The sequence below is a fragment of the Haemaphysalis longicornis genome, unplaced genomic scaffold, assembly GCF_048455015.1.
Source record: "Haemaphysalis longicornis isolate Haplotype H1 unplaced genomic scaffold, Haemaphysalis longicornis Haplotype H1 scaffold_3, whole genome shotgun sequence".
Taxonomy (NCBI): Eukaryota; Metazoa; Arthropoda; class Arachnida; order Ixodida; family Ixodidae; genus Haemaphysalis; species Haemaphysalis longicornis.
Genome location: NW_027526335.1, coordinates 93,610,577 through 93,638,041, shown reverse-complemented (window position 1 = coordinate 93,638,041; position 27,465 = coordinate 93,610,577). Strand labels below are relative to the sequence as shown.

The 27,465-nt window shown below is 48.9% G+C and overlaps 1 protein-coding gene across 2 annotated transcripts in view; it reads right to left on the bottom strand.

Annotated features, from left to right (window-relative positions):
- Positions 1-27,465, bottom strand: part of LOC144174883 (cholecystokinin receptor type A-like) — a 229,340-nt gene that overhangs the window by 47,399 nt on the left and 154,476 nt on the right. For both annotated transcript variants that reach the window (XM_077703844.1, XM_077703843.1), the window contains exons 2-3: positions 24,810-25,007; positions 16,703-16,864 (exon numbers count right to left, since the gene is read on the bottom strand). In XM_077703844.1, coding sequence (XP_077559970.1) covers positions 16,703-16,864; positions 24,810-25,007 — 360 coding nt within the window. The remainder of the gene's footprint in view (positions 1-16,702; positions 16,865-24,809; positions 25,008-27,465) is intronic.

The window sequence follows — 27,465 nt, the reverse complement described above, 5'->3', positions numbered from 1 at the left end:
GAACCCAAACGCAACACGCGCGTGCGCGACGGGAGGGCCTTCGCCAACAGCTCGCAGCCGGCTTCGGATGCACGTAATCGGATGTTGGGAACTTTAGGCTTGGTGTCGCAGCAGATATTTCATCGCCGTTAGAGTTGCGAGTGACAGTCCCTAACAGAACGTTTCACCGCGCTGGGAACTCTGTAAGCGCGGTGATTTCCGTTGAAGCGATCGACGATCAAGATACCTGCACGGCCTCGGCCGATTCTTGCGCGCAAGCATAGCCATCCTTCGGCCGCTCGCCGCACCGTGCGTGAACGGGCCGGCGCTGCCGGGATCGACCTCCGCGGCCGGTCGGCGTAAATCGCGGCAGATATTTGAGCATCGCTTTAAAAACCACAGCTGATTACACTACCTACCAGAATTTTTCATCACACTAACGTTCACTTTCACCAATCTGGAACTTCTTTTCCACGACTTGTGTGATTTTAAAAAGCGCCGACAAGTTGTTGCCACTGATCTCCACTAGAGTTTTGCTGGATGGCGCTTCGAGCTCTCCGGCGCACGGCCGCCGGAAGTTCGAGCGCTCGTCCCGGAAGTCGGGCCGTTCCAGCATAGCGCATGCTACACATGGGCTGGTTTCGCGCGCATTCCACTCAAAATTCCTGCTTGTCGCGCCGTCAACAGCACAAGCAGACCAGAGTAGTCGTCTGGGAAGACGTTCCACTTGGAAGTATTACAATATTATGTACGACGTGCGTGATACTCAGCGAAACGCAAATGTCATATCAGTGTCGTTTTTAAGCTGCTGCTAGCTCTTGTTGGGCAGATTCCCTCGCTCTAAGCCGGATTTATACCGGCGTTGGGTGGCGAACTTATACCCTAGTTACACGGCGAAAGTAACCGCAGTGAATTTTAACCGCGCTTATCGCAAACTGCGGTTTTGGCTGTTACACGCGAAATTGCAAGTTTGGTGACCGCGGTCACTTGATTGTGAGCGTAATAAAAATTAATTACCACACAAATAAATTCACGATAAAAAAACATTAAGAGAACCTGTGTAGACAAGAAAAGTATCGTTAAAGCAGTCGCTTCTGACCCGAAAGCAACGCACTCGCGCGCGGCGAGGAGAGGGGCTTCCCCAACAGCTCGCAACCGGCTTGGTTTGCTTAGGTCTGCTCGGGGTTTGGAACTTTCCGCTTAGCATCGCGGTAGATATTTGACCGCCGCTACCTTTACAACTGCGAATTACAATCCACATAGCACAATTTTTCACCGCACTAACATCCATTTTCTCGCAAGTGGAAGTTCTTTTCCGGGATCAGATTGATTTCGAAGGGCGGCGATAAGCTGTTGCTGCCGTGGTCTGGGCCAGTTCGGGGAAGGCGCGCCGGCGTGTTTGCAGGCACGGCCGACGCGCGCGCCGATCGTTTCCGAGCGCTAAAAACGCTTCAGGATTGCCTGCTATATCCAGTTTTGGCGAACGACGCGCGGAATTTACAAATTTAGCACGGCTTTTGTCGTAGTTGATCGGGCGGATCGGGAAACGAGCCGCTGCTGACGGGCAGTCGCGCTGATTGCGAGAGCGGTGAAAAGAATTCGCAAGCGCGTCTTGGGGACAGCTTTGGGGCACCCGCTGTTTGAGAACCTTCGTCTCTTCCGAACGCCAGGTGATTTTTTTTTTTCGCTTCCGCTGATGCGCCGCCACTTGCGTCCGAACTCATTTGTACGATTTTGAGCACTGCGGCTGCGGAAACTGCGGTTAGCGTGACCAAACTGAGGTGGCCAAGCTGAGTTTGCGTTAACCATGGTTAGCGACGTAACCGCAGTTTCGTCTGTCGTGTAACGTAGCAAACTGCGGTGTTGTCGAACCGCGGTTCGCTTAACCGTGGTTAACTGTGCCCGTGTAACTAGGGTATTGAGAAGGGACAAATGGGCTCCACCCCCAGGCCGCAGGCTCTGCAGTGACCACTTTACTGACAACTGTTTTGACAGAACGGGGCGCACAAACTCGGCTACAGCCTGACGCAGTGCCCACATTGTTTTCTTTCTAGCATAAATCTCTAGCATAAATTTCTAGCATAAATCCCGTTACAGCTGCGTCGTCTCCTCTCAAACCAAGACCCAAGTTACATTTTCGTTCTCCTTCGCAATTAAATTCTGCTTCATATTAACGTCGCATGTTTCGGTATAGCATAAGATGCGATCTGAACGCTATCTGTATAGCCAAAATGCAATAAAGTAAGAACAAAATGCAAAATGCGCCAATGGGGACGATTATCAGCGCTTGAGAAGCGTAGCAGACGCCCGACTTCCGGGACGAGCCGTTGAACTTCCGGTGGCCGTGCGCGCGCCCGGCCGCGACAGCGGCGAAGCGCCATCCAGCAACTAAGTGGAGATCAGTGGTTGTTGCTGCCGCGACCTGCGTCGGTTCGAGCCGCACCGTCGGCTGTGCGGGCAGGCACGGCGGCTGCGTGTGCTTCTGCGAGCTAGCAGTTAACGCTTCACGATTTCCTGCTTTATACATTTCTTGCGAACAAGGGAAATCTAGAAACTTCACTCGGCGATCGTCGTAGTCCACATTGTTGATCGGGGAAACAGGCCGCTGCTTATGCTTCGGTCGCATGCGTAATACACCACCACGCTCACGGTGTTTGCGGATAATGTACCACAGTTGAGACGGTTGTATACAGTCACCATTAGGTCGAACTGCGCTTGACGCACTGAGAATTAACTTCAAACGAAGGAAATTAACACGAAAATACTTTTAGAACGCGCTTCCTAAGCGAAGTGTCACGCGCTGCAAGCCAACTACGCAGCAAGATAGGAACGGTGATCCTAGACGTCAAAACGATCGCAGCGCCGGCCTCTCCAGTGGTGGGCCTCGCGGCCAATACCACGTGCCGTTGTGCATTAGGTGATGACGCGATCACTTCCTGAGACACAGCATCTATGCGCCGTCGCCGAGCAGACTACAGTTCGCGTGCACTAAAATTTCGCATTAGTGAGTGTCGTAATCGTCCGCCATTTTCTTCCTCAAGAAAACAACTGCGGGGTATAAAACTGCAGTGTTATGATCTAAGAATAAATTAAATTAAATTATAAAATTGAAAGAAACTAAATCAATAGAATAAACTTGCGGCCATAAAGAGCAGGGCTTTCAAATTCATACAAATACGCAGTCTTATGTGTCCGAGCGAATTTTTCATTCCACTTCAGTTCGCTTCAGTGTAATCGTGGACCTACTATAAAAACATTTTGCAGTACATTTTACAGTTAAAGGAACTCTTCGGCACTTTAGAATAACGCTTTCACTCTTATCTTCGCATCTGAAAGCACTGCTAAAGCTATAGCTATTGCCAGCACAGAGCAGCAGTGCGTGATTTGCTCGTCCGAGCAGATAGGCCTTCCGTTTCTGCTTCGCTTTCGTGGATTTCATTTTAATGTCGCAACTTAAGGAAAGCTGGAAAATAGCCGCTACATCGCTGTAATGACGTCATTCCGGCGGTAGAAGAACGCCAAGACTGGGGAAAAGAGAAAAATATTTCAAGCAAGTTTGTAAGTTATCTGATGGGGACAGAGCAGTACTTTTTGTCTGAGCGACTTTTTGACTCCCTGATCTAAGTACTGGATGTGTTAGTTGACTGCTTTCTGCAAGCATTCAAGATTTCAAACAAAGTTTAAAAAAGTGTTGCAGGGTTGCTTTAATTTGGCCAAAACAAAACGTTTGCACAAAGAAACCTACATTATGGCTTCGTTTTCGACAAGGGAACCTGAGAAGGAAACGAAAACCGAACACAAAAAAAAATTAACAGAAAAAAACACGCCTGCTTTTTTTTTCTCCGAACCCGTTCGAACCCGTTTGAACCGGTTCGAACCGGTTCGAACCGGAACGGAATGGTGCTCCGGAACCGAACCCGAACCAAACCCGAAAGGCTTGAACCCGAACCCGAACCGAACCCGAAAAAATTCCGGTTCGACACCCTGGTCTCTGAGGCCTCCTCTGATTCTGAGTGTTCTGCCGAGATCGTTGAACCCGAGACCGACACATGAACGCGATCAGCGGACTCGTACGGCCCTCTATCGGACGTCTCAGCAAGTGCGTTATCTACTTTAGATACGTCATTGTTCTCCGAGACGGCGGTACGGTCTCTGTCAGCGTCATTCGCTACGAGCTCAGCGGATTTCTCTGTCGGCCCTGTCGGCAGCGCTTCGACCTTGAGCTCGTCTTCGCGTAACCGCCCATCAGAAACCGGTGAGAACGTATCGTTCGTCTCGCCCGGCTGCGTTTCTCCACTGAAGGATTTCGCGCAACCCTGTTCTGTTGCTGGCGGTTCAACTAGCCTACCGCGACAGTTTTCGGTCGGCTCGTAGTTCGGGCTAAGCTTCTCGGCGTCCTTTCGCCTCTCGCTCGCTGGGGAAGAGTCAACATTCTCCGAGAGCTTCCCCGCTTGCGAACTCGTAAGTGCCATGCACTGGCCACTGCTCGCGGACTGTGCGCGCGTTTCGAAATCTTTATTTCGAAGCGGCTTCTCCGCCTCCGCGCCGGTCTCGCTGTCCTGGCTCGCTTCTCTGTCCAAGAATACGAGTGCGGTCGCTTCGCCTTTGGCCTTGGACGCTCCGTCTTCCGGCCCTAACCTCTCCACAACGAACGGCGGCCGTTGGTCCTGACTTTTCGGACCGCTCGCCTGAAACGTTGGACAAGTCATGTTAGGCGCCGGCGAACCCTGCCGGAGCTCCGACTCTAGCCTCATCAACTCGAGCCACTCGAGCTGCCTTTTGGCTTCCCGTTCCTGCCTTTCAGCTTCCTCCCTCCGTTCCTGCCTTTCGGCTTGCTCTCTCCGTTTCTGCCTTTCGGCATCCTCGCGCTCACGGCGCTCTTTCTTTTCGGCTTCCTCGCGCTCCCGGCGCTCTTTCTTTTCGGCCTCCTCGCGCTCACGGCGCTCTTTGATATCCTCCCTGGCCTCATTGACTTCCTCAGCCGTTACGTTCTCCTTCCGCATGATCTCAAGGATCGCATGCTTCCGTTTCGCACGGCCCAAGTCAAGGCCCAGCTCCTCGCAAATTTCGATGAGTTCCTTCACTTTAAGGTCATCCATCGTTTGCACTGGCCTCTTGCTGCTTACCCGCTTTAGAATTCCCTTGCCGTTCCTATACTATCGAGCTACTAGTACGGCACGCGCAAGTAATTCTCTACGCTCCTTTGTTTACCTCTCGGCACTAGCTTTGGTTTCAACACACTCTCTAGGCATGAAACACTCAAAGCTATACACAGTGCTTCACCCAGCCCTTCTCTAAACTACCATAACCTGTGCTAGAGAAGTCTGGTGAACTGAGAGAAAACGTCGAGCGCTTACCACACCAGGTAGTAGCCGTTGCCGGTCGATCCCGCAGCTGCCATCCACTGTTGGGAATGACTATCCCACCGCTGCCACCACTGTTGGGAATGAGCATCCCAGGGCGGTCGCCAAGGTTGTGACTCGCATCCAGCTCGTCACCGATGGTGGGAATCAGCCATCCCGCCGCTGTCACCGCTGTTGGGACTGGCCATCCGAGCGCAGTCAGAGGTGTAGCGACGTTGCCTTGCTCCGTCCGCTATCGACGCGGCGCAGAGCAGAGCGAAGAAGTTCTCGAGCCGTCGAAAACTTAAAGTAACATTTATATACAGTATGTACAGGGTAAGCAAAAGTTACATCATTCGCACAAAGGCGACAGCACCCTTTCACTCGGTGCTTCCGAAGAGACTGGTGCCGGAGAGAAGCCGCCGAGGAAAGCCGACGATGAGAGCCTCCGGGCTTCTTTTATAGCCTGGGAGTTCGTTGTGGCCCCAAGAAGTTCGAAATGCTCCAATCAGGGCTCTCGCTGCCTGAAGTTTGAATTCCGACGAATGGTAGCGAAGCGGTGAGTCAGCTGCGCCGCCAATGGGGAAAGGGAGAGCGATGCCGCCGCCGTCTCCGTGACCTCGCCTCCGGGCGTAGCCACATGCCCTTGTTTGGGTCGTTCTCCGCTGAGGGATTCAGCCGCGCCGCAGCGTTTCGAGATGCAGGAGTCGGCCGCGCCGCAGCGTTTCGAGATGCAGGATTCGGCCGCGCCGCAGCGACAAAGGGAGAGGCGTGACTCAGCCTCGCTGTCGGCGCGTCGCCTCGTGCAACGCCTTTGGGCCAGGCGCTCTGGCACAACAGCGCCGAGCGTCCGGAGACCTCATCGGCGCTTTTCGGTCGACCAACTGGTATAACCGCTTTCACTTTAACAACTGTTAGCCTAATACTTGCGGCGCTGACGTCATATCACGCGAGAGGTTCACCTGACGGTTGCAACAGGTGCGCGCTAGCAACGGTGACCTGTGACCTTGGGGAAGTTGTGGCGTGGAGTGTGGCCACTTTGCCTGTCGAAAAATAATTCGCTTCAGAAGAAGAAGAAGAAGTAATGAAAGCGAATAAAGAGACGCAAACACAATGTGGCAACAAAGAAGACTACCAACAAAACATCAAAAATAGAAGTTTTAACACGCGAGCTACATTGTGTTCGTCCCAAAGGCTGCAGCTGCACAGGGGAACGCAAGAACACGGCGAAGCACATCCGGAGACAGAAACATTTGGCGTTAAATATTTTTCAAACTCATGATTTTGTCACACAAGACAGCAGCCGAGAAGCCTTTGAAGTGAGGAGTGCGTGCCTGTGCGTGCGTGTGTGCGTGTGTGTGTGCGTGTGTGTGTGCGTGTGCGTGCATTTGTGTGTGTGTGTGTGTATGTGGCGCGAGTGCGTGTGTGTGCGTGTGTGCGCGCATGTACCAGAGAGACTGATAGCGAAACAAAGAGGGAGAGCGCGCAGATCAAGACGAAGCCAGTAATTAGCTCTAGCCTCTAGCCAAGTCGCTTGAAACTCCGTCCGGCTGCGATGTAAAGCCCAAGCAGACGCACGCACCGTGCTGAGTGCCCATCGAAACAATCATGGCACTCTCTCTCAGTCCGCTCAGCAAGCGCTGTCATTCACAAAAACCTCAGTGAATCATTGATCTTTTCAAATGTCGTGTGCTTCTACCGGCGAAATAAGCTGTACGGTCCTCGTCCATGCAAAGCGCGTGGAGAGTGCATTGATCGAGGGGCTTCACTTCTGCTTTACCTCAGACATTTATAAAAAACTATACTGATTCCGGCTTTCAAGAGATTGCCATTGATTCAGTTAAATGGTGCTTGAAGCCTGAAAACGGGGCGCGTGGTTCGGCCCATTCAAAAGTTGTCGAGCTGTCGCCCAATCGTTGCCTTAACCTAAATAAAATTATTGCCACCCGGAAGGAAAGGTTTAATAGTAAATTTTTTTTAGGGAACTCGAAGTTGTCGACCGAGCGATGCTGCAAGTTTCAAAGCGAAGCGACTTGTGACGTGAGAAACTAAGTTCCTAGTTTAGTGTTGACAGAAATGTTTGACAGACAGAAATATTGACAGAGAGGAGACAAGGCAAATTCCGCTGCAGACAGCTGATAAGGTTTCCGTGCCAACGCTTAGCTCCAACTACGCGCTGGACGCGGTTGTGAACGGCAAATTTACGCGGAGTTCGCGCCGTACGACGCCGATGTCCCCGTTACCAAAATGCTGTCCGGCACCTACATTGTTGAGATAGCTGTAGACAATGCAGCTGACCATGCCGATGACGAGGAGCCTCTAGAAGTGCCTACAGCGGCAGAAACAAAAAATATGCTGGGCCTGCTTCGCAACCAGGTGGAATGTAGCTGTGGCGACCAACAATGGATGCTATGCATTGAGCAGCTGGAGAACGCTTTTCCGGGGCCAGATGCGAGCGCTAAACAGGCGAACATCAGCAGTTATTTCTGCCTCGATAATAAAAGTTCATTTTTCCCGCGAATTATTTGCCCTTTAGTACCAAAACTCCCCTGTGCAGTGGAGTTTTTCTTACCAGCCCTAGCTCTTATTTCATTGACCTAGTCACAGATTTCGGCATTTCGTTTAACTCTAAACTCCGCTTATCTCGTAATTTTCAGCGGATTTTATGAAATCTGGTAATGAGGGATTACTGTAGTTGAAAAATGGTTAAAGTACGTAGTTAAGTGAAATAAAAAAGGTGATATTTTTTCGTGCGCTTCCAGGCATTAAATAGACGTACAAAACTTCCATATAATATCCGCAAATTATAACCTAATGTCAGCCACCTGATAATCATGATATACTTGGTTCGATCCCCCAACGTAGGCAAATGCCAAGTGCATATTTTTTTAAACAGCTGTGCTGTTTACTAAGTCGGTGGTTGGGCCGGCGAACGTGCGCAGAAAAACATAACTGAGTGATGACGTCATCGCGCACACTAGCACCGCAGCTTTACAGCAGCTTTGCCTCGCCGCTCTCGGGCGGGACTCGTGTCGCCACCTGTCGGAGGCGCGATACAACTGGTAAAAGCACGGCTTCGGAAACGCGTCGTGGTATGGCTCGCTCTATCGCTTGTTGCAACGAGTGGTGCAGTTTTGACGGCGCAAAGAGAAGAAATAATGCCGAAAAAACTCCCACCTCCACTCGCGGGAACCCCTGTGTAGATGCGACGCATAGGGGGTTCACGTTGCAGCGTTGGACATCGGAGGAACGGCGCTGGAACGATGGAGCGGAGCGGCGCAGGCACCGCGTTTTATAGCGCGCATAACGGTGAGGGGATGCGCCGGCGCCAGTGCGTCTGCCGCGGTAATGACGCAACCCAATCCAACACAATCCACTTTAATCCAATCCCATCCAAATCCAATCCAAGCCAAGCCAAGCCAATCCAAGCCAATCCAATCGAATCCAATCCAATGCCCCTCGCGAGAGAGTGTTCGCTATCGGAGAGGAGAGGGGTAAGCGGCGGAGAGCGCAGCTCGCGCGGCGAGGAGAATGGTGGAGGGGCAGACGCCGACGACAACGCCGACGACGCTGGATGCAGGGACAAGGCGAATGAATGAGATGCAGTCGCATCTAAAAAGAAAAGCCCGAAGGCCGAGAAGCGATACCGTTAATCAACTTCGCAATTAGCGTCCCACGCGCCAGACCACACAAGCTGAGCGGCGGCCACCGAGCGAATTCAAAAATGTTGAGCAAATGCTCGTCCCCCTGCGTCCTTCGCTACTGTTGGGGCTTCACCGCAAAACAATTGGGCACCCGTACATTGTACGTACGTTACTGACCGACAAGACACCTGAGAGAACCTTCCGAGAACCGCAGGGAGACGACCATCATGACCTGCTCCTTGTGTCACGCGCCGGCGAGGTTCACAATGCACCACATGCTGTGCGAGTGCTCGGGGCTGGCGGCGGGGAAAAGAGCCCATCTTCCGCCAAATACCAAGACCCTCCCGGAGTGGGCATCGCCTCCTCTGGGCCGGGAGCACCCAAAAGAAGCTGCCATGTCCCTGTGGATTTTCGCAAGTACAACGGGGATACGCAAGAGGATGTATACGTCGCCACCTTCTTTACCGCCTTCCCCATTCCTGACTAGACCTCGAGTCACTCCTCCTGAATAAAGAATTATAATAACAGTAATAATATTGACCGACTGTTTATTGCTCTTAGGGGGCTAAAGATGACACCAGGCAGAAAACTTGACCGAGTCTGGAAGCCTAACTACGCATGAAACTTGGCCAAACCAAAAATAAACAAGGTGGGGCTGCCACCTTCGATGTTTACGCAGTTATCACGCCACTAGTACGAAGCTGCCCCAATTAATTTTTCACGGTCTTCACCAGGAATGCAACACGATATTTGCAACGGACATACAGCAATTTGCGAACAGTGACAAGACGCGCGCTGAGATAAAATAACGCAACAAAAATATCAGAACTTTCAGTGAGAACTGTTAGTTATTCTATGATATTCCGAAAGAACTTGATGTCTGAATCAATATCTTGGTTTTTTGCATAGATTTTATCTTTCCCCCCCTTGTGCTTTGAAATCGTGTTAAACTATTATATGAGCAATATTGAAAGACAATAGGGTTATCGCCCACTGAAAGCCAGGTTTCGGTAAGTCCATAAAACAGGGTTACTCTGAGGAAAACAAATAAAAAATAAATCCAACAACCTATTCCCCTTCCTGGTGATGCGATGCGGCGCGGTTCTGTATACACGGTGGAAATCTGCGTTGGTGAATGGACCTCTCCCTGTATGTAAACAACGTGACGTCACTAGGCGCACGTGCGCGACGGGTGGCGCCTGCTGGCGGCCGCGAAGTGAGGTGGTGGTTGGCAGAAAGCGCCTGCGCCGATGGCACGGCCTGGCTGCACGGCTCCCGAAAGGAACGGTGTGCCGTTGGTTCGGGCCGTCACTGGCTTCCCACATTGCAAGTGGGGGTCTAGCTATCCTAGCTGTGGCCGTCGCACCTCCATGTAGCTTTCCGCATCTACAACCTCCGCAACACTTTTGTTTACCGTACGGTCAACTCAACGGCAACGCTTTCGGATAATCAGTGCGCGGCAGAACAGCCTAAACGAGTCATTCTGAAGGTTGGTGCTGTTGCGACGCATCCCAAAATGTTTGTTAAGATTCTTTGTGTTCGGACACATACCAAGGAAAGCTAATTTATTGTTGCTTTCGAGGTCCGCTTAAGCTAAGCGCGGTGCCTCAGGCAGCTAAATGCTCCCTGTTCTTGGTCTCTTTGCGTCGCCAGGAGACAGTGGCGTACACACGATTTCATGTCGAGGGGAAAAAGGAAAAGTAAAGCATGAAAGGATTAAATAGTCAAATAAGCAGCAACCAAACAAAAATAGGAAGAGCAAAAGGCAAAAATTATTCCAATAAAAATATCGCGATCATGTCGTTCTCTATGAGATTGACCGATTGTTTTCTTACCTTTACCCCACTGAAATCTCGAAATGGTTCATCGTCATTGTGAGAGTAACATAGCAGCCACGTATGGTTAGTGCGTATATCTTGCGACAGTGCACTGAAATATTTTCGATAGCCATTATTTCATGATAGTTAAAGTTAGTGTCCATGTACGCCCGCTGCATACGCCAGCGTCGGGAGGCCGCAACAAATGAATACATTCACTGAGTCTGTTCACTAAGGGCAAACACATTTTCCGAGTCGCGTGAGCGACCCATCTCGCCCCGAAGGCACGATGCTACTGAGCACGGCAAGCATCTCAGTTTTCCGGCATCCTAAAGGCAGAATATAATTGATCAAGGTAAAAATTTATTGTACTTACAAGCAATGAATTTCGTTCTTCTTGAACAGATCCCCCCATAACAAAAGACCAAACTTGTCGTTGTCGATCAGGCGGCTATCGCGGATCCCTCGTGGAAACATTTATTTCGCGTCGCCTAAGCAGGTTAGGCATTCATTGTGTTTTTAATACAGTGTTATACCTCCTCAAAACATGACAATATTTCGCAGCAAGAAAATTTCCGTCTGCCCCCTCCCTCCCCTTCCCCTATTTCACTTGAGCAAATTTCTGCTGGTGCTGCATGATAGCAGATGGTTGATAAACAGTATCATTTCATTGCATGAATCAGCGCGGACTGCCAATGTAGACGGTATAACGGCGCTTTGGAGAACAGCTGAAGTTCGAGAATGCGAAATGTTGCTACGAGTAAGAGCAGACTATATGTCGCTGCTTTGGCTGCCAGCCTCTTCGGCACATTGCGCGCATCCACAATACACGCCGAATTTACCTCTGTGGGGACTCCGAAAAGTCTGATGCCGCTGCTTTTGCTCGCAAACTTTGGGTTGCCGAGAGCACAGCAGCCCACCGGCATCAGAAAACCAACACGTAAACAAAAATTCCACTTTTGCGCGCGTCTAATGCAGCCTCACTGCGTACGCGGCGCGCGCCGGTCCGAATGTTTTGCCAACCACCCTCCCGGCCACACCCAGCACGTGCGATTTCCGTGACGTCACGGCCGCCGCGTGACGTACCCCGGGAGAGGTCCATTGTCAAGTAAAACATTGCATGACTCGAAATTGTGCGGGCGATAGGTTGGTATTCAACCCTTTAGCCCCCTGGTCGGCTGCATTCAGGCTAGTATGAACTACTGTGCTGGCTATGATTTTCACTTTGAACGTCGTTACAGTACCGCTATGCTATGGGCCTGGCCATGAATAAATGTTTAAACAGATAACTTTTTGTCCTTGATGGGTGGGGTCAGAACACCACTGAATCTGGCCTTCTCCCAAGCCAGGTTGACCACATAGAGCTGGTCTTCTATGCTTGAGCTGGGCATGGCTGCCTCAGCTTTTTTACCGCAAGCTACCCACACTACTTCGGGCAGTCTTTGCGGGGTAAACAGTTTTGCCTGGTTTTGCCTTTGAGCGCTAGCTAGAAATCAAACCACACCCCCTGCCGCAAGTGCCCGGCGTGGAGCAGCGGCCCGATGACGGTGACAGATAGCCGGGAAGGGAGAGATACGCAACAAGGGAGAGGAGATGTGCGCGAGACCCGTGCACAGAACGTGGCGGCGGAAGACGAGGAGGCCGCAGCCGCAGCGATAAGCGCGTGCCATGGTAGGAAGGCCATGAGGCCGCGTGCGGCGCCGAACCATGTGCGATAGAGAGAGAGAGAGAGAGAGAGAGAGAGAGAGAGAGAGAGAGAGAGAGAGAGAGAGAGAGAGAGAGAGAGAGAGAGAGAGAGAGAGAGAGAGAGCACTTTATTAAAGAAGACCTCTAAGCGAGGGAGGTGGCCGGCAGCCGGAGCTGTGCGGCGACCTTCGTAGCCCGGGCTATGATGATCTTCTGTCTCTCTGGGTCAGAGCAGCTCAGCGCTGCCTCCCGGAGCTCCGAGGAATTGATATGAGGGAGGGGATCATATGGACAGGCCCCCATGTGATGTTGCACCGTGGCCTTGTCTCCGCACAGTGGGCAAAAGGGAGAGGGATAGACTGAGGGGTGTATGTGATGGAGGAGGGCCCTATTGGGAAGGGATTCGGTCTGTGCGAGCCTCCATAGTCGTTCTTCAGTGTACGTAAGTGAGGGGTGGGCCGGTGGGTATTTGAGGCGAGAGAGGCGGTAATGACTAGTTATTTCGTTGTAGCTCAATAGGATATCTCGGGCTGATCTGGCTGCGTGAGAGGCTACGGAGGTGGCGCATGCCCGGGAGGTGAGTGCACGGGCTGTCGTGTGTGCCACCTCGTTACCCCCAAGTCCAGTGTAGGCAGGAGTACAAATCAGCTCAACTTGGGTAGTAGGTGGGTTTTGGAGGAGACGTTTTAGGGCCTGAGGTGAGATGGTACCCGCAGCATAATTTCTAATGGCCGTTTTAAATCAGAAAATATGATTGAGGATGGTGGCCGACTTGCAAGGGCTACTGCGATTGCCGCCTCTTCCGCCGTGACCGGTTCTGCCGTGCGGGTCGTGAGAGAAGTGAGTGGCGGATTGTTTGGGGTGTTGATGACTGCTTTAGCGAATGCATTGCGGTGCCGATATTCAGCTGCATTGACATACACTGTGTCTGGGCGTATCGGGTACTTTTCAGCAGGCTTTTCGGCCCTGTGCATCCTGCGGCCCCGGTGTGCATCAGGGTGCATATTTCGAGGGAGGGGGCGGATTTTGATGTCAGCATGAATTTCCAATGGGATAGAAGACTTGGAAGCTGTGATGATGGGCGCTTTGAGTTGGAGGCGTTGAAGCAGATGCTGTCCGAGAAGTGTTTTGGTTAGTCGATTCAGTTGTCCAATACGGTGCGCTTCTATGAGCTCCTGTGCAATGTTGTAGGTACCGGTGGCCTCAATCCTGGCAGTGGAAGTGCCGGGCGGGAACTGTAAGGCAACCTTATTGATTTTCCATATGAGACAATTTATTTTCGCTAGGTCCGCGTCAGTTGGGAGGAGGTACGGGCGGGAGTAAGTAATACGGCTGATGACAAATGCTTGGATTAAACGTAGTCGATCAGCTTCTTTAACGCCGCTATTTCGGGTATCAATGCGTTTAATTAACCCGATGGTATGGGTGACAGGAGAAGAAAGTTGTTTTATAAAGCCGTAGTAGTTCTGGAGCGATTCATAGTGAGTCCGAGAATTTTTATTTTTGAGACAATCGGTATAGGGGTTGACGCAATGTAAACATGGATATTTGGATTCTAATGTTGTCTTTTCCTTGGGGGTAGAAGCAGTAGCTCAGATTTCGTGGGGGAGCATTGGAGGCCAGCGAGGGCAGCCCCCTCTACTACAGCTGTCGCACCTGCTTGGAGAATTTCTTCTATTTCGGCGTCACTGCCCCCCTTGGTCCAGAGTGTAATATCGTCCGCATAGAGACTATGGTGAAGATTTGGTATTTTGTTCAGTGCTTCCGGGATTTGAGGTAGGGCTAAGTTAAAAAGTAGCGGGGAAAGCACTGCTGCTTGCGGTGTTCCTATTGATGTTAAGCTAAATTCTTCCGTTTCTAGAGGGCCAAGGCGGAGCGTCGCTGTTCGTGAGGTGAGGAAGGCTTTAATGTAGTTGTATGTTTTTATACCGGGGGAGATAGTAGAAAGGCCCTGTAATATTGCCTGATGCGTGACTCTATCAAAGGCCTTTGCAAGGTCTAAGGCTAGAATTGCAGCTGTGTCGGACCGCGGTGGTGTGGCTAGGATGTCATGATGAAGTTGAAGATGAATGTCGCTAGTTGAGAGCCCAGCACGAACGCCAAACATTGTGGATGGGAGAGAGTTCCTTTGATTTATGAGTTTGAGGAGGCGAGAATGTATCATATGCTCTAGAAGTTTCCCTATGCAAGATGTGAGTAATATTGGTCTAAAGTGATGAATGCTCAAGGGTTTGCCAGGCTTTGGAATTAGAGATATTTGCGTGAGTCCATGTTTGAGGCAGGGTACCTGCATTCCAATGTTGGTTAAAGAAGTAGGTTAATGTGGTAACAGAGCTGTCGTCTCGATTACGTAACATTTTGTTGGTTACCCCATCTTTACCCGGGGCTGAGTTAGTTTTGAGATTAACAAGTGCTGCCCTGACTTCCGCCTCCGTAATGTCTGCATCGAGGTGCTCATTAGGAACTCCCCGATAGTCTGGAAGGGGGCGTTGTTCACCCCTAAGAATGTATTTTTCTTTGAGAGTTGTAAGGAGCTGTTGTTGTGTACTAGGGTACCTGTGTATTAACTGTGTCATGCGATTAGTTTGTGCTGTTTTGGACTGAGACGGGTCCAGTAGGTGTCTAAGCAGGGACCATGTGCGTTTCATACTGAGTGTTCCCCTTAATTGATCACAAATTTCTCTCCATCTCCGGGTTGCTAGCTCAGTCGCATATTTTTCTGTCTAGTGTTCAAGCTCAGCTATTTTCTTTCTTAGTCGTTTATTGTGTTTAGTGGCTTTCCACCTTTCTCGTAGGCTACGTAGGGTTGCCCACATGATATGGAGGCGCGAGTCTATCATGTCTGCCTGAGTTTCTGCATCAAGTAGCTGATCATGCGCTTTCTTATCACTAATCAGTTCCACAACCCATGTGTCTAGGGTTGGTTGTTCGGAGGACTGCTCATATCATTGGTTGCGGGTTATCCTGAAGGCATGCCAATCCGTTATACATTTTTGTTTGCGTTCAGGTTTAGGGGTGACGGAGGATGGGATGGTAAGCTTTATGATTTAATGGTCGCTGCCTAAATTGTTATCCGTGTTGTTCCAACAGGCATTTCTTATGTTGTGCGTAAATGCAAGGTCCGGAGGGGTATATCTTTGTGCGCTGTTTCCTATTCTTGTTGGTATGTCCGGTTGTGTTTCGAGATGAACCTGTGCGAGTGTGTATGCTCCCACAGTAAGCGTCTTTTTTTGGGGAAGGTAGAATAGGTCCATGCAGTGTGTGGGGCATTAAAATGTCCGACTATTAGAAGGGGATGATTCTTCACTTTTTGTTTGGCTAGGGAAAACAGGGTTCTGAAAGTGTGTTTGTGCTCTTTTGGGCCGCTGTATACGTTAAGTACATACAGACGAGGAGAAGACGGACTTTTTGGATACATGGTAATCATGTCGTGTGCTATGGACACGCTGTCGAAGCGTTTATGGGTTGCCCAATTGTTGCGATGTACAAGAGTTGCGGTGTATGGGTTGTTGGGGTCTTGGAATGATTGGTATCCACTTAGTCTGACTCGAAGACCCGGTTCTTGTATTGCTATGACGGAGGGGGGTTTAGCAACCGTGGTGATTAACATTTGCAGAAGAGAACGTTTACGGAAAAAACCTCGGCAATTCCACTGCCAGATACACATTTCTTCAGGGGTTGGCTTCATCCGTGATGTCAAAGTCCTGGGGTACAGGCGCATGATACGGAGTAACGAATTGACTGAGACAGCCGTGCAGTTCCGCCCTCATCGCCTCTATCGATGCTTGCATGCCCGCTTGGGCACTAAGAAGTGATTGATAGAACTGTGTGTATTCGGCTTTCTGTTCTATAAGGGTACATTCAAGCTTTTCGAAGCGTGTTTCTGTTTGCGAGGCCGACCGTTCGGGGGGTTCATTCTGCGGTTCCTCTGAGGGTGAATTCGAGAGGGCTTTGCGCTTAAGAGGAGGCAACGTGGGGTTTTCTCTAGGGGGAGGGTGATGTTTTAGCATGTAGTTTTCTCGTTTGTGAGCTGCATTTTCTTCCTTAAGGGCGGCGATTTCCCTTCGGATGGTTTGTAATTCTCGTAATACATCAGCTAGGGGATTGTTAATTGGGGGATGACAGGAGGGAGATGGAGCTATGAGCTGGGAAGCACAACGAGAGCCGCTGGACCGGACAAGACTGGCAAATGAGGGTGCGTACGCAAAGGAAGAGGAGTACTAGCCCGACTTACTCTTGTTCTCGAGCTTCATGCCCTGGCAGAGGGTGGCGCAGATGCAGCTGTACACGAAGGACATGATCACCAGCGGCAGCAGAAACAGCGTCACGTCCAGGTAGACGTTGAAGACCCGCTCCGAGGTCACGTTGGGCCACACCTCGCGGCACTTCTGTCGATCTGCACGGGTCAAAATTCGCAGCAAAGGGGTGCCATTTTAAATGCCACCCAATTTCAGCAGACGAAAAAAAAATCAGAAACGGCTCATACTGCAGAAAAGAGACTTAGCACAGCGAAAGACACGGACGATGAACGGACGGGATGGTCCAACCGTTCACCTTCCGTGTCTTTCGCTGCGCTAATTTTTTTTTCTGTAGTATGAACCAACTCGCCCAACAACTCGTCTTACTGTATATCACACCATCCAGCTGTGGACGGGTCAAACAGTATAGGGTGCCCGAGAATTTCCGGCGGGGTTGATTTATGAAATGGTATCACGGGATTGGCTGCGCGTTCAAAAACGTCACGATTAACGGCGCGCAAAGCCAGTCACGTGAGGTTGCGTGAGACATCTTGGCCACCGGACTTTTTCCGGCGCCCATTGCACCAGGGTTTGGAAGATATCTGCGCAGCGAAATGTAGACTGCATTGGTATTATTAGGTAGCCGAGAGCACACCTGAAGGATTCCTAATATTTTATGGCTATTTTTAGCCAGTTTGACAACGCAAGACGCGTACACTCTAATGCGAAAGTCAAGCCTCATATCCTTAGCACTCATCTTAACCGCCACGGCTCAACTCTTGATTGCTCGTTCGACTCGCTATCCCAGCGGCCGCACACTGGTCGCATTTCTAAAGAGGCCAGAGGTGGTGGGCACTTCCCTTTCTCCCATAAATGAGCCGGGAAAACAAAGAGCGGAGATGCGTAACTTCCTCTCGTAACCTTGGTGTAGTTTTCGCAACCAACAAACAGCTGAAAATGAACGAAAAAAAAACAACGCGACGACCAGATATTTTAAAATAGAAATAAGGACACAGTTTTTAATGTCACCTCTTTCCCTCCGTGTCTCGTTATGCAGCGAGAACTGCCAGGGAATATAAGCTTAACTCTGACACGAAATGAGTGGAAGGCATGTGGAGCCATAGATTTAAATTAAGGACAGCTCCTTTTTAGAGCGAAAACACTGCTACTCTACCTCGGCCGCCTTCACGTGGAGTTGTTGATTCGTTAAAGCCTCATTCATGAAGTCTCGTGTGTTTTCATTTTTAGAACTTGCTTGCCGAAAATGTTGATCTGCAGTCGAGGGAATTCGGGGATACGCGGGAATACGACTTTCCAACGTTAACCCTAGCTTCACGCTTTCAGATCTACGTTGTCGACCGGTACCCGCAGCCCCACGTGCAATGAGTGCGACGTTGACTGGCACAGTAAATCTCAACTTGAAGGTTACCCAAACTTAATCCTAACCGTCATTGCTTAGGTGTAATGTAATTCTCTGAGGTCCAACGTCGCCTATCGTTAGCCACTGTAAAAAGTTTTACTCCTCTTGTTTGTCGCATTTCAATCTGTAAGTATACGTTTATGTCGTAAGATCTCAAATATAAATGTTAGGCCTAATCTCCGGCGTGTACCCGTCAGCTGCTGCTGTTATTCTAGCAAACTGACACCGACCGACAGATTCGCACATGCCCGCAGTTGCGTCTTCGATAACGCTTTGTAGCAGTAATGTGTGTTGCTGCAGCAAACGACAGTTGCTACGGTCATTAGCGAAGTGTTAGATACCGACATAGCAGCACATACTCTCCTCAGTGTATTGTGACCCGATTCGTATGCGTGAACGGCGGCTGCTTTCGCATGGTATTCTTTTTTTGGTACAGCCGTAGCCAGGCATTTGCAGTATATAGGCCTCGCAAAGCGGCGACATGCCGTTCACGGCCGGAAAAGGCACGGCTACTTTTTTCTCGGCTGGACGAAATAAAGCACAATTCAGAACGTTTGCGGCGACGACCCTACAACAGAGGCGAAGAATGCATATCGTAAACAATTTTGGCGTTGAGAGTTGCGAGTCAGCAACCCTGAGGAAACAGCGGGAAGGAGAGGGAGAGAGAGAGAACCTTTAATGAAGACCAGCAAGGTAAGCCTAGCCGTCGCGGTGGCTACACGCTACATGATAAAGGAAATAGGGAAAGAAAGCAAAAAAGAAATAAAAACAAAAAAAGAAATTACAAAAATGAAAAGATGTCATTTGATGCGGCCGAAATTTTCAATCACAAAACTCTGAGCATTTCTGTGCTCCGAAAAAACTCCAAGGTAGCTTTGATTGCACGTGCAGCCTGACTGAGACCCGACCAAGGTCCCAACACAACAGCGGGAAGGGAATGCTAACTTGACATCCAGCAGAAAGGTTCTTTCTCGGTACAATTTAGGGCAACGTACGACGGTAGAAGATTCTGCAGCTTCGACACCCACTCACTGACCTTCGCCACGTGCATCAAGCAGAGATAGCAGCGACAACTTTTCTTGCCGATCAAACCAAACCCTTTTCTTCCAATGGCGTGTCAAGTAGCACACATCCTGGTTCAAACCCGTTCTTACATTGCTGCTCATCAGCCCCTTGGCATTTGGATGATGTCGAAAGTGAACTGATTACTACGCATATTAACAGATGCGCGGATTCGTATGCTTAGCATGTACCTGCATGTCTGACGATGAATACCCGGATGGCGTGCCTCACCACCGAACGCTTTACGACGCCACCCTGGCAAGAGGCGGTTCTTCAAACACCTTTTTGTGATTGTCTTACGTGCATCCTCTGAAGATAAAAGGATCGTAAATTATGGGACTCTGAAGTCAGCTGTATACCCGTGTTGCTTTTTACGATCTTTCGATCGTGTCGGATCCCGCGCGCCAGGCCAACAAGAAAATTTGCGGATGACCAAGTGCGCAAGAATTATGCGCGCCGTTGCGTTGAAGGCCCTCTATGATGCAACCGAGGCGCGGGTGTAAACTTCAAAGCATGTAAATGAGATCTCTAGCGAACTTTTCCTGCGAGGAAACCTAGTCGCGATGAGGCTGACCGTGAACTGCGACGTCTTTGAGACCACCCGGAAAAATGTTGGCACCACACGTGTGGACCACTCTTTAATTACATATCTATGCAGCAGCAGACAGGTGCAAATCACGTGCAGCATCTTGCAATTTTCTCTCAGTTTCCGACATGGCAGATTGAGGCACATGGTGGACCAACTAAATCAGCATAGAAACGTGAATTGTGGACCGACTGATTCATGGAAGTTGACATACTGTTGCAGGTGGTCACCTAGTTCTTTGGTATGGAAACCTGTTTTGATTACACATATTGCGCGAGGCTTCAGAAAGAGAGCGTGTTACGCAAGGTCCTTTCATTTTTACTTTTCGAAAGTTTGCAGTGAAATCAGGCTATCACATTTTATGAGAGACAGCGAAATCTGAAATGGCAAATTTACAAACGTACAGGCATTCTCTCTTTTGTGCGCCTAAACATGCGCAGATACCCGGATGTGCCACAGACGAGGCGTTTATCTAAACACTGTACAAGTTCCAACTTGCAGTCGCCAAAGACTTCGAGCCTCTACGAATTAATATCCACACACCTAAGAAGGTAAATCTGTTGACTGGGCTAGTTGGTAATTCATAGTGGTGAAATGTAGCGCAGAAAAACACGTGAGGACGAAAACTATGCACACCAACAAGCGCTAATTTTTCATCCACGTAACTGCCAATATATATGCATTTGCTCTTGCAGGAACAATAAGAACTGGAAACAAAAAAACAGGAGATACTTTTAGTCCCCACACTGCGCTGCATTTCACTACGCCTTAGAAAGGCCATGTCAATACACGTTTTGTTACACCTGGTCGACATTTCATGATCGCGGACAAAACGAACGTGGTATCCACATGAAGCAAAAGAACCCGTCGGTCATCTAAACTTCCCGGACAAGTTGTTTTCTCTCTGTCTGTGGCTCCTGTCACACGCACCTTTTAAAGCGTCCGAATCTCCTGCGGTCACCACATTTATAAATGGCGCAAAAATCGCCAGGACGGAGATGCTAACATCGCTTTCTTAGGCCCTCAGAGCTGGTAAAACGTACAACGGACTAAAATGCGCCACTAAATTCTTCGGTAAAGAAATACATAATTAAATTCGCCTGCCATTCACTTTCCTGCATTTCAAGGTACCGAGCGGGATGCGTTCTGCAACAAACCATCGTATTCGTGAGTACGTCTGTCTGCAAAAAGAAAAAGGCGGAGGGCGTCGCAGAGGGACAACTAAAGACTCTTTAGTTTCCGGTGCGAGCAAATACACGCGGAAGTGTCCCATGCAGAGCTCTATCAGGCTGTTCGCTAAGGAACTGCGTTCCACGCTTCATATCAGCGAATCATACGTGACAGAAAACTAGCGATAACATGCAGTGCACTTCAATCTTCTTCATTACGTATATGTCATGGAATCACAGAGAAACTTTGTAAACTGTGTAAACTGCTGTGTAAACAAAGTCACTATGGCATTAGAGGAAGGTGCCTCTCCCTCATAGAGTCCTATTTAATATACCGAACACAGGTTGTAGACTACAATGACTCATTGTCAAATGCAAAGTCAATTTTGTCTCGAGTGCCGCAAGGTAGTACTTTGGGTTCTCTGTTGTTCCCGATATACATAAACGATATATTTTATAGCCCTCTTTCGGTTTGTCTTATTGCTTACGCTGATGATATCACAATGCTAGTAATGGGAGCTACAGTGGCTGAATCATCTATATTCAGCCCTAAATTTTGAGACTATCTTCGTCAATGACGCAATAAAACTGTCTTACGATTACCAACAACAATACGAAGGCTGTGATAGTTCGAACAAAAAATGAGGGAAGCTCGCACTGAAGTCTAAGACTTGAAGGTAGCGAGCTGCACGCAACGTTCACAACCACCACGAAGGTTTAACTCCACGATTGCTGCCGAGTGGCTTCTTCACTGCCGCAACGACGTTTACTGCATCACTGTTGCTACAAGTGTGAGCTTCTTTCATTTTTTTTTGTAAGCGATAATTACTGGACATCCCCGTGGAGGGGCGTACGCTATGACGTGTCTTTCTCACTCCGAGCAAGTGTTGCCACGATTACGGCGAACGCTGGAGTTTTTTTTTTTTTTTTTGCCAATCTTCGCCAATCGCCCTAATTGGGTATGCTTGGCTTGAAAAACATGCGCCGGGGACGCAGTGCGGTCGCCGTGAGGCACGCCCGCACCAGCGCTCGGGATTTCCTCAGTTTAACTAACTGCTGAGCGGTCGCCACGAGGCCCACGCTCACGTGCTCGCGTTCAGCAATTTCTTTGTATATTTAACTGAGGACACGAAATATCGCGATTTTCTAAACAGCTTCGCTGTTAAAAATAAAATTCCCAGTGACAATATTCAACTTGTGCTCGGTAATGACAGGATTGACATCGTGCGCAGTGTAAAATGCTTTGGGTTTATATTCTCAGAAACACTAAATTGTCACATGCAGACTGACAACTCACGTACAAAAATAATTTCAATTAATGGCGTGATGTGTCGACACCGATACTCCGTTCCCAGACGAGTTAAATTATTAATTTACAAAGCATTCATGCCAGTTTTTAGCTGCTGCCATACACTTTGGGGGCCAACAACTAAGCAGAATAAATTGAAACTTCTTGCAACTCCAATACGAGCAGTAAGGCTTATTGCTAATGTAGAGTGGAAGGCGTATACCGAACAATACTTTGCCGAGTATAATATTCTTAAGGTGTCCTCACTCTTGCAATGTACAAAACTGCTGTAGTCGACAATAGCAGTGTCATGTCTGTTTCAGCTTGTTCGTCATGAACCCGCTTACTGTGCACGTCATCGTGTCTTGTGGTCGTTGCCATTGTGTCGCACCAATCAACGTTACCCATGTGTTTTGTAGACCTTACCGAGAGTTTTAAACGCACTGGAAGATAATAACGGTTCTATAACGAATGTCAAAGAAAATGTTTACGAAGCTGATGTACATTTTTGAGCCTTTGTTGTAATAAGGCTTATTCATTTCTGGGGATTTCCATGTACATTTGGTTACCGATTTTTTCGCTTTACCAGTTTTGCTTCGTAATTGTTTTATTTTTCTATAGCTGCTTCTTTTTTATAGTAATGTACAGTGTTGATATTACCATTACTATTCTGCAAAAATGTTCGACTATTAGAGTCGTTCCGCCTGTGCATGCTGCATTACTTTTGTCGTCTTATGTAGGGCTTGTTACGAATCAGCGGGCCGTTCTGCTGCAAGCTTCGTGCAGCGCTTTTGTGCTTTGTGGCGGAGCCACCACTACGCGCACCTTCCGCGTGGGTGCCTCTGTGTCGGTGACTCAGGCTTTCAGTGACAGCAAACAGATCCCAACAAGCCACAACATACCTGCGAAAGGCCGGATCACTAGCGCCTCGCTGTCGTCGTGATCAGTGATGCTCCGAGCGGGTAATGTTCCCTTTTTAGGGGAATTTTCGGCTGTAATTTTGGCCAAATGGGAAAAGGGGAATCTTTAATAGATTCAGATAATTTTAGGACTCGCGGAGTAAAAAGGAACAATAATGCCACTAAACCGGATGTCGCGTCATTTATTACCCTGTTTTCTTTTAAGCAGTTCTCTAAACAATTTCTTTAATTTATGTTCAAATATCTGCCGTCGTGTTCCCGCAAGCCACAAGCATCCAAGACCGTTTCTAATCCAGTTCATAAAACAGGAGCGAGAATAGAGGACGAATATTCCACGAGAACGAGCTAGTAAAGCGTGAAGCGGCGGCGGCCCAAAGGCTGGCGCCTATTCAGATGAGTTCCTGCGCAATATACAAAAAAGTATTTCGGGTGCGCCTTAGTCAGCGTTCTTTAAACAAGATATGGCTCCAGCAGTTCCGGAGCTCAGCTACTATTACCTCAATTACCTAATAATGTCTTGTTCTTATTCATACAGGCTGTTTTAACTCAAAGCTGTAACATCCAAAGTAGGCATGCTGTGCAGTACACATTGTGAAATGCATAGTCGAATGCTACTGAGTGGCAGATGTAGTGGAATTTAGTTCACGCTTAAACTCAGATTCTCTGAACGGAGGCTGCGTCTGGAAGGCTACGTAAAGTAGACATAAGTGGCACTGGATAATGCCCAAATCCGAGCAAGAAACCGCTACTGCTCTATCTGCTGCAAAAAGAGAACGCAGGGAAATCCGCAGGGAATTTTGAAGAAACCTGCGGGGGAAAAAATGCTAAAAATATGGAATTTTTCAACTTAGAAATGGGAATTTTTTTCCCAAGTACGGCACATCACAGGGCGTGATTAAAACTTCGGCAGTGGCGAACGCGACGTGTGCGTACACGTCCGACGGACGCGGAAGCCGCAGCGGAGAACCTTTCTCTCCTCTTTCTCGGACTAAGCTGCTACTACCAACTCCTCACGAACTCTGAAAGAGCGTTGTGTGTATCTGTACCATGTCGCGCCATGTGCAGAACGCAGGGGAAGGCTTGTTTGACCGTTAGCGCTTTGGGTATAAATGCGAGCCCCAAGCGCCGAAGCGCATTCATGTTACAGGAAGAGAGAACGATCTTTTTTGAAATCTGGCGTTGTTAGCCGGGCTAAAAGCAGTGAATCAATGCTGTCACACTTCTCGAGTCCTATACTGTAACCTCGCCCGTCAGGGCATTGTTCCTGTCTTGCTTCGTCTCATCTATCGCCATGTAGTAAAGCAGTTAAGTTTGCCTTCGGCTTCTTGTCGTCATCTTCAAGGCAGCAACATTTGCTCGCCGCTCGCTTCATCACGCTACCATTCGCATAAAGGAGGCGACGGAGCTCGGCTCGCGGACGCCTCCCCGTCTGCAGTAACTGGTTGACAGCGGTTGGAGGGCAACGTCGCTGCAGACGTAAGGGGTGCTCATGCTGCAAAGAGCCGCTTTTTTCCTCCCGTCCCATCTCGTATTGCATTTTGTACTCTACAGAGAGAAATAAATCGCTCATCTTATCTATCTTAACAGGAAAGCTACCCGTGCACGCCCATTCTGCAGTCCAAATTACGCGCGAAAAAATTAGAAATGTCGTATCTTACCATCGCGCAGGGGCACTAGCTGCGACAACACGGCGATGGGCAGCATCGTCACCATGGAGCAGATCCAGACAAGTACGATGACCCGGTAGGCGTGCGACCTGGTCTGCCAGCGCCTTGACTCCAGGGGCCGCACGATGGCGAAGAATCGCTCGAGCGATATCGACACCAGCGTCCAGGCAGAGACGGACACCGATACAGCTGCGAAGACAAGACAGGCGAAACAAGTTTCATTCAAGATTCATGCCTGAAATCATTCCCAGCAGACGAACTTCACATGCCCTGAGGCAAAAAAAGCAATATGCAGTAGCCAAAACTTGTCGTCGCGTGTCTGCCAAGTCATAGACAGCCATTCAGAGCTGACCAGCTTATGCACATTTGGCCAGTGATTTGAAGCCCGTTCGTTTTCTCCCTTATGATCTTGCTTTCAATTTCAGTTCCCGCTGGCGTTCACTTGTACGCGTTACAGAAAAAAAAAAGTTACGGATCCCTGCTACAACTCTTCTACAATAATGTAGGAAATTACCTCCACAATCCCTTCACCGTGAGTGCGAGTGAACGTTGCACTAAAACTAATTTGTTAGTTTTGGGGAGAAATTACAAGATACTGATTTTTTTTCGTACGTCAAATGTCAACGTAAACCTATGTTCCATCCTGAATGTTTAGTTGTGGTCAAGACGGAATTTCAGTTAGCCGCAGTGGCAACTTCACCGCAAAATATTCATTTTACCTTCACCTTCACATCCCGATGAAAATATTTGCCTCACACGCACACATGCACTAACACCAAGGGGAGCTTTTATTTGACCCCTCTGTACAAAGGAACAGCAAAAGGAGTAAAGAAAGCTCTTCTAGCACGTTTCCCGGGCCAGGAAAGGAGCATTATCTGGGCTTCTGCCGCTCAATGGCGGGTCAAAAGCACGAAATGCAGCCACGTGAATGCTTTCAAGAACGTTTCATTCATTTGTTTTTTTTTTTTTTAAACAGCGGAGCTTTTTGATCTTGAGCTTGGTTCACTAGCGTTAGCAACAAAAAAACACAAAGGAAAAAACTACGCCGCCTGTAAAGGGTGCACCACCGCAGATGGTCCATTATAACAGTGAAGCCAGCTTTCGTGCCTGCTCGAGTGTGAGCACAAGGGCATATGCGTATTTGATCCCCTTACTATACCATTTTAAAGGTTATAGTCTCTCCTGGGCTACTAAAATACAAACAATTGGCGCAGCTTGTACTAGTTATGCAAGGCTGTCGAAACACTAGAGATGGGGGCCGACCTACCTTCCTCCTCCCTGGTAGTCGCTGTCATTGGGGAGACCGACCGGAACTCACTTGCAAAATCAGGCTAAACTTGGCCTCACCCCTCAACACTTAGCCTAGCCTAGCAAGGACACCGAAAAACCTAATAAAACTCAGCAAAGCCTAGCAAAACCTAGCAAAACTTAGCAAAATCGGAGGACGCTAATTGTACCCTCAGCTCCCCTGTCCTTCCAGCTTTACACCACTAGTGCAAGCTTGCGTGCCACGTTCCTTTGGTGGCACCTGTAAAAAAACAAATGTTGCTACCAAAGAAAACAACGGTAGACACCGGAAGGCACGAAACTAAGTACGGTGTTTTATAACTAAAGTAAAGTTCATATCAGCTTGCAGATTTGGCGGCATATGTGAGCAGAAAATGTAGGTATTTGTTAATGGCCTTTGACGTGTCGTGTGCATACCGATGCTGATCATGAATATGAATGTGGAATCCAATCCACGTGTACGCGTTTATATCTTTATCCGCAAATGAGATTGCCAGTTGCATAATAAACCCGTTCCGTGAAGCTCGAGCCTGCACCGACTGATGGCGTTTCGGGTTCCATAATGCGCGAGTTATTCTGTAAATAAAACAACAAATATCCACACTGGACAATGTTGAAGCCAGGTTTGTATACTCAATGTTTTTTCGTAGTAGGACTCCGTGCCAGTACGAACTTACAACAACGCAATATTGCGGCGAGCCATGCCTTCGTGTTTGCTTATGTTGAACCCCACCAAACTAGGAAATCATGTTTAATAGGAAAAGGGTGCAGCCCTTTCGCCGCTAACTGCACGGTTCCTGTTTGATCAACACAGTTCCCGATCTAGTTGGTTGTTGCCGGAGCAGAGAGCATTCCCGGACAAATGCACTCACCGCAAACGCCGCGGCATTTCTTTCGTCCAAGCGGGAGTGTGTGTGCACGTCACTTTGTGGATTGGTTCTTCTACCTTTATTTTCTTCTTGTGTATTGTGGAGCAAGCGCACGTTCTCTCCAATATACGCTACTTCTACGACAACTTTGTTTCGTTCTACAATTCGTGACCATATCAACTTCGTTCTTCGGTGCGACAATATCAACAAACAATTTGAACTTAATTCTATGCGTAAACTGGCACGTCACTCTAGTACCTATGATGTATGCAAGCATTTATTATTGCTGTTGCCACTCTTTCGAATAAAGTACCTCTTACAGACACCGGGCTATACTGCATTACTTGCGCATTCTGTAAAGTTATAACATTTGGTCAGAAATGTGAAAGCTATCCCGCGGTCTTCGAATTTTTCATCCACTTTATGGTAACCTTGTAATTTATTCTTAGTTGTTTACAGTTTCTTTCGGGCTGCAAATAAACGGCACATTT